This window comes from Poecilia formosa, unplaced genomic scaffold, assembly GCF_000485575.1.
Source record: "Poecilia formosa unplaced genomic scaffold, Poecilia_formosa-5.1.2 Scaffold366, whole genome shotgun sequence".
NCBI classification, from domain to species: Eukaryota; Metazoa; Chordata; class Actinopteri; order Cyprinodontiformes; family Poeciliidae; genus Poecilia; species Poecilia formosa.
The window spans coordinates 525763-533517 of NW_006800305.1; the positions used below are offsets into that span (position 1 = coordinate 525763).

Below are 7755 nucleotides of genomic sequence, written 5' to 3' on the forward strand. Positions count from 1 at the left end.
CTGATGCTTCACATTTAATGGTACCTTTTTTGCGGGAATTTCAGCCTTCTCATCACAGCAGAGAAGCTGGTAATTCTGTGAGAAAATTCAGCTTTCCTTGCCTCATAAAGAAAAAAATTAAACGTTAAAAAAATCCCTTTAGCGTTGTGACTTTTTAAGGTTTACTGAATTGCACCTCACTGTGATCATCAATGAACTGTCGCTTAATTTTGTCATATTCATTTGACTACAGGGATGTTTTGCTTCTCTGCAGGCACGTCATGTGCTGTGTACTGTTGACTACAACTGCAAGCTAGATACTCACCGTGAATTTCAAGCATGAATGAATGTTCGGTCTTGGTATTAGGAAACAGTGAGTGTAAGAAGCTGAAATATCAACCTAATAGCTTTGCAGCGCTTACATTTCACAGTCCTCTTCACTGAATTATGTAGCTGAGAGAGCAGCATGAAAGGTACTCAGTGGATGTGCTTCTGTTTGACTCCTTTACTTGACTTTATGTAGCATTTTCTTTAATCTTCTTGTCAGAATCATGTTTTTCTGAAATGCACTGCAAAAACACCAAATTTTGGTCTACTTTCTTGTGCAAATATCAGTGCTTGACATAATGCAAAACTAACTCAAGATATAGCAGCTTGTTATAAATCAATAGTTTCTCATTAATGATGGCAATAGTAGCTCGTCTTTGAGCTACTATTACTGTCTTTAGAAATGCACCTCTCCTGACCAAAAACAACCAATCAGAGCCAGGAGGAGGGTCTTAATGCTGTCAATCTATCTCATGTACTCACATATAGCTGATGGCTGAGAAACAACTTATTGTTACAAGAAAACCATTTATTGGTGGTCATGCTAATGCTAACAAGTCTATTGAGTCAAGACACATAAAGGTAGGCAGAAGTATGATCTAGACCAGGGGTGTCCAAAGTCGGTCCTCGAGGGCCGGCATCCTGCATGTTTTAGTTCTTTCCCTGGTTTAACTCACCAGGATCAAATGATGGCTCATTATAAGGTCTAAGGGGAACATTGACAAGCTGAAAAGGTTGTTGCTACCACCAGAGAGAGATCTAAAACATGCAGGATGCCGGCCCTCAAGGACCGACTTTGGACACCTCTGATCTAGAATATCTATAGATATCTTTTTTAATAAAAGTTACATACTGCAGCTTTAACGTTAATTCAATATTTGGATGCGTGACAAACCACATCAACAGAAACATACCTGTCAATCCCTCCCACCCCCCTGACGGTAGATACCCCCTACTCAGCCCTGCTCTTACCACTTACCTGTTAAGGTAGTTTTCTTCTCAACTGAATTCACTCTTCTGAGTGGTTAGATATTTCTCATAGTCTCAAGTCCTAATATTGACAGGTATAGACAGAACGACTACCATTACAAAAACTACAGGCAGAATATAATTCCAAACCAGCGCAGTAAATTGACGTCACAGAAATTCTACTGCGGGAATCCAAGTGAATGGGGGAAAGCCGATTATAATCAAGCTGTTGGTAATTGTTACAAGAAATATCTCACTAAAGACAAAACTTCTCACTTTTTGTTTAGTCATAATTAATTAAATCTAAATGTATTAATTTCCTTTATTCATTTTTAAGGGGGGGTTTTAAGAAAAGCATCACGATCGATTTGTATTAGGTCTTAATAACCTCACGCGGGCCGCTTCTCTCACCATTTGCAGCCCACGTGCACATACGAGGCGCGCGCGCGCAGATCGGGAGCGCGCGTGGAGGCGGTCCGGGGACTGCCTCGCTTCTGCTGTAATCGCTTTCCTGCCGCTGCTACCTCCAGTTAAATAGCAAGGACAACGGGAGCGAGCAGACGGCCGTGTGAGGATATACTTTTCTCGGTACCTTGGGGATTACGACGCCGAATTGCAGCATCGACGGCCAACCGGCGAGGTAAGCTCGACAACCGCCTTTTTTGGGGGGAGTAGATTGAGAAAAAAAGTAGCTAAAAAAAAATCTCCCGTGAAAGAAAAGTGTCGTTTTCCAGTGAAGGAGGAGGAGGGAAGGAGAGAGAGAGGGAGCGAGAGAGGACGGGGGAGGCGGTGGGAAGAGTCTCCCTTTGTGCCGAAGCAGGGTCAGCGCTCTCCCGGAGCTCCGCCGCCGCTGACCGTCCTCCGCCGGACAGAAACGCCTCCCTCTATGCGTCGTTTTTATCAATTAGTTATAAAACAAAGCAGGCCTGCTCATCTCTGATCAGCGGCGCAGCCCGCAGCCGTAACCCTACTTTCCGCCTCCTCCCCCCGGCCTCGTAATGTTAGCTAGCTCCCTATAATGTTTACGGTGGCTTTTGTGGATCCGCTCGGCTGCGGTCCCCCGGTCCGACCCCCCATTGTGTGGGCTTTATCCCCGTAAACGTTACGGTGGTGAAGTTAGCTCCCAATTAAAGGGACATTTCTTTGCTTTTAGGGAATCTGAACCCCCCTTTCATTTACTAGATTATCCTGAAGATTCTTTAAATCACCGTTTCTGACTCGTAAAATGTTTGTAATTTTGGTTAAAACACACGAAAATGTCTATATTACAGCTTCTTTTCCTTATAACAACACATCTTAGACATATAGTTTGTGATGAGTAATTTTACTCTATAAACCAGAGTAAAGCTGGGTTTTGTTGGTTTTTGTTTAGACTGTTAGACCTACTTCAATAATGTCCACTTTGAAAACTGCAGTATTGTTTTGTTTGTTTGCTGAAACTCTAAAGAAAGATTATTATTTTTTGGTCCTAAAATATATCTTAGTTTGCTAATCACTTTATTTAGACTGACCACACCTGGGGTAAGTTGTTTAGAAGTATTCACATACCACTGTAGGCAGGGATGCACGATATTGACACCAACATCGGTATCGGCTGATATTAGGCATTTATTGGTCCGATAAATAAAACTGGGCCAATGTGAACCGATATTTATTTTTATAAATATTGTTTCTGTTTCTGTTGGTTTTTATTTCCTACGGTATTGAAACAGTAGTGAAAATATATAATATTGATTATTGACTATAAGAGCAATATTGATATCGATATCTGGCCAAATTTTCACATGGGTTCATCCCTAATTTTAAATGTGACTTGATTCATGAAACAATATTTCTGCTAGTAAAAACATATAATTGACTTCTTTGTATTATTTTTGCGTTTTGACTACACCTTAGATGAGATCCAGATTGAGAATATTATTTAAACTGGTCAAACCTACATTAATGACAGATTTTTTCAAGCTGAGTTTGATATATCCATTTGTGGAGACACATAATTAGGATTTTAATTGGATTCTTTTAGTCATCTAGATTTGATTCTAGTTTAAAACTTTAACAATGGAAAACATTATTCTGTACTGATAGTCTTTTATAGACGGCTTGTCATTTGATAATTGTTTGTTCTATTTGTTAAAATACCAAAAACGATGATTTCTATACTTTCTGTTTATATTAAGTCAAATGTGGAAACTGCAGGTTGGTAAAACCAAAACCAGATAAGGTAAAAAACCTTCAACATATGGCGTGGAATGTGTGAAACCTTAGTTTTGGAAGTGGCGCTTCCAAATCACACTCTATAATTGGTATACAATAATTCATCTGAGGTTTTTGTAGATATTAGAGCGGATTTAAAGTGGTTTAGATTACTTAAAAGCAGTAAAATGTATGCTTACTGGATTCTAGCTAATAATACTACAGATTTATCTTGAATTTTCTCCTCGTCCTTGTTTCGACCCTCATCTGATCGGTTGTCGTAGCTGACGCCTTTCCACGAACTGCTCTTCAAGGAAAGCAAAGGCAACCCGAAACCTCATTCAGAAGAACTCCTCGCTTATCAGACACCTAATCCATATCTCTCATCTTTTATTACACTACAACCACAACATATTTATGTTGACTTGTCTTTTTTTGCTATAGTGATTGAAGACAAGAGTTTTTCACAAATTGGGGGTCATTAATGATGCATCCGCTTTAATCAAACTCTAACTCATTTGTTTAGAAAGTCCGGTTTGTTTTGGAGATGTGAATGCGTAAGAAAACTCTGATGCAGACCAAAAAAGTGAATTCTGGTCCATCTAAAACCCTCGATCTCAGATCATTTGCGGGACCTGGTGCAGTTAGAATGTGTGTGTGAATGCAAGCTGACCAGAGACCGCTCCAAAAGCAGGAAGTGAACTACAGCGCAGGGCATTCTGGGTAAATGCAACCAAAACAAACGCGAGAGTTTAGCGTTGGCAGGAAGAAATCCTCCAATCAGACGCCACCCCATTTCTGTTTACATTTCATGAAAAAAGGTTTTTTGTGTTGTCTCCTTTGGTGGTTCTAGGTGCAGCGCCACCACAAACGAGGAGGTTAACAGGTTTTTCAAAAGGTTTGGTTTGTTTGACATAGTGTGAAAGCGAACCGCACAAGCTGGAAATGTTACAAATGTTGGAATTTTGGTCTCCAGTGGAGCCAAGTCTACCAGACTATCAGGTGTGAAAACACCTTGAGATGATTTGGACAGGTGTGGAGGACGAATAGTGGTTGTGTTGGACAAATGATGTGAAACAGGGAGCTACCAAAGAGCAGAAAAGGACAGCTAAAGGGAATCATTCCTAAATGTTATTTGCAGTTGCTGAAAAAGCCATTTTATGAGTTTATTCAGATGAAAGATAAAATTGATCTTAAGTGTCTTATTATCCACTGTGTGTGTAAAGAAGACAAATTACAGCAGCAGCAGCAGCAGCAGCTTTGTTTGCCTTAAATCTGGGTCAGTAAAGTCATTCAGTTAAAGTCGTATCAAGGCTGCTCTTCAGTGTGGCTCATATTTACTTTTTATCCCAATGTTTGCATCTGAAAATACAGTTCGTCTTTATACTTCTTGCAAATCTTTAAAGGTAACCTAGTACGCTTCCCTGGAAAGGTTAGGATATTTTTATGGGTAATAAAAATATGTTGATTACATTTTTTGTACAAAGTAATTGTCAGATAATGAGCTTTTATTCTGCTCAGTTCTGCCTTTTTTGAGCTCCTCTCAGATGAGATGTTTTGGGGCCTCTGTCACTTTACATCCAAATGAGCAGCCGGTGGCCAGGGCCCCCAATTCAGTGCCTGCACCCGCCCGTGAAAATGGTTGCAAACTGATGTGCAATTATACAACTGTACATATTTGAAAAGCATTAGTAGAGCCTCCTGGACAACCAACCAGGCCTGTCCATTTTCTTTAAATTTTTGCTTTTTTAGGGCCCACGATGTCCAGCGAAGTGCAGAGACCGGACGACAGCCCCAGCACGAGCGGGGGGAGCTCTGATATCGAACAAAGGGAAACGGTACCGCCTGAGCAGGAGCGAGAGCAGGCACAGCCCAAAAAGAAGGAGACCAAGATCTCAAGTAAAACCGCTGCTAAACTTTCAACTAGTGCCAAGAGGTAAGCCGAGGATCCCCAAAAAACAAAAAACAAACCAACAACCTCGGCGTCATCGTTTACACAGGAGCTGTTTTGTGAGACCAAAGCTCTGCCTCCTCGTACCCCGGGGGTGTGAGGTTGTACAAAAAGCCTCCGGTCCCCACAGGCGTTGTTGTTTCAGACGCTGCAGCTCTGAAGTGTCACTGCTGTCATCTGAAAGCGGTATTCCCCATTCCCGTCTGTTTGTTCTTTAATAGATATGCCTCATGCTCCGCAACACTTAACTCCAAGTCCGCCGGTCCTTCCCAAAAAAAAAGGCAGATGAGAGTTATGCAACCATGTGAGCGAAGAGTCTGCTGAGGACATGCAGTCTTTTCTTATAAAAGTGACTGATGCTGCGAGCGTTTTCATTTCCTGTGCTTCTCTTGAAGCTATGAAGCTTGCAGCACAAAAATCATGAAGGTGTTAATGACACTAATGGATAAAAAAGCAGCTTCTGCTCTCACTTGCTCTTTTTTTGTCTGTAAGAAGTACGACCGCAACTAATGATTATCTTAGTAAAAAATTCTCACATTTTATAGGTTTTTCACTTAACCTCTTAAGATTTTTCATAAAGTATTTGAAATATATTAAAATATGCAGATAAACAAAAAGTGTAAGTGGCTTTTTTATTATCTTGTACAGTTTTGACCCAATTGCTGCTCTGAATATGTTGTTTTTCAGGAAATTGACTTTTTTTTGACTGTATACTCCAGCTAACAATTAATCGATTTGTAAATTAGAGACAGGAAAAGTTTGCAATCATGACATAAAAATGTGTAGGAAACCTTAGTAACACTTAAGGTCGCAACTAATGATTATTTTAATCATCGATTAATCTATTGATTTTGATGATTAGTTGATTAATCGGATAAGAAAAATCCCACATTCTGCAGTTTCTTCACTTAAGCCTGTTTTATACAGTATTAGAAACACATTAGGAAACAAACAAACAAATCAGTTATTTATAATTAAGTATGAAAATAAACATTTGTCTAAAATGCAGTAACACTCTTTTAGTTTACGCTTCATCTTTTAAGAATGCATCTAGAGCTTTAAAAAAAATACTTTTTCAGCCCTTTCTGCTTGATGTAACATTGATGCAGTGTTGAGCTAATCAATCGTTTTAATCAATAATTGGATTTCAAAAGGTGCTTAATAGGGAATTTCTTTCTGAATTTGAACCAGCTGAAGCTAAAACTTTAACAATTGAGTTCCAGGTAGAATATATTCACATTTATTTATCTTAAATGCAAAATATTCATGTATCTTTTGTATTTTTGTATCTCAATTACAGCTCTGAGTGTGTTGTTCTTTCAGAAATTGGCCTTTCTTTGAGTCTGTATACTCCAGTTAATGATTAATGTATTACTAAATTAGTTGATGATTATTTCGATGATGGGTTAATCCTATTATTTGTGTCAGGCCTTGTAAGAATGTGTTAACGGCACATTCCTCTGCTTTCCCTGCAGTCAGACAACACTAAGATCACTGATGTATAATTCATCTAAAATCATGAATAAACATAACTCATAACATCTATTTTCATGTTTTCTGTGCTGTGCCTTCAAAAGGCGAGGTTAAAAATACAAAAGGTGCCTTTCTGTGTGTTTGAACCTCACATTAAATGGAAAATCTTTGCTTTCCAGGATCCAGAAGGAGCTGGCAGAAATAACACTAGACCCACCTCCAAACTGCAGGTAAGGAGTTTCTGCTTTTATTTGTGTAAAGCGAAGTGGGAGCACAGAGCAGCTGTAATGGGCGCAGGCAGCAGAAACATGCTCGTTTCATGGCTACGCTGTAATGCTCCTCCTTTTGTCTGGGCTCCTATTCTGCTGCTGCTCGTGTGTGTGTGTGTGTGTGTGTTTGAGGGGGTAATCTCAGGTGAAAAAGAGCGACTGCAACCCATTCTTGCATTGTTGTTGCTGCACAAAGCAAACAGAAAAAAAACAGGGTTACGTTGCAGTCTGGAAAAGTCGGTAATGTGTTTTCCAGATCTGGACACATATGGAAAATTATTTGGATTTCTTCTCCGTTTTTCTACAAGGTCTTTTCATCATCTTGTTTATTGGAGATTGAGCGCCGTAGAAATATCTGCTAAAAATTCGCTGCAAGCTTTCAATCAGATAAAAGGATGAAGGTCAAATGTGACCCAGATGCGCTTTTTTTGTCCTAATGTGACCCATGTTGAGCTTCTTTACGACAGTCTGATTCTAACCTCTCCACCAAAATAATCTGATCTTCTTCCATATGTGGATCTACTTCAGATATCTTACTGCTTTCAAGCCATCTGCAGTCTGAACGGTCATTTTATTTGACTTTTATGTGATTGA

General features: G+C 39.6%; 1 protein-coding gene across 1 annotated transcript; it reads left to right on the forward strand.

Annotated features, from left to right (window-relative positions):
• The first annotated feature begins 1730 nt into the window (after positions 1 to 1730).
• Positions 1731 to 7170, forward strand: ube2e2 (ubiquitin-conjugating enzyme E2E 2). Its single transcript, XM_016662271.1, has 3 exons — positions 1731 to 1915; positions 5221 to 5404; positions 7072 to 7170. The coding sequence occupies exons 2-3, from the start codon at positions 5229 to 5231 to the stop codon at positions 7124 to 7126; spliced, it is 231 nt and encodes a 76-aa protein (XP_016517757.1). The 5' UTR covers positions 1731 to 1915; positions 5221 to 5228; the 3' UTR covers positions 7127 to 7170.
• Positions 7171 to 7755: the final 585 nt, after the last annotated feature.

Bases quoted from the DNA above. Each gene is read 5' to 3' on its own strand.
- ube2e2 (XM_016662271.1), top strand. From the start codon at position 5,229: ATGTCCAGCGAAGTGCAGAGACCGGACGACAGCCCCAGCACGAGCGGG. The intron at 5,405-7,071 runs GTAAGCCGAGGA...TTTGCTTTCCAG, and splicing joins CTTTCAACTAGTGCCAAGAG to GATCCAGAAGGAGCTGGCAG.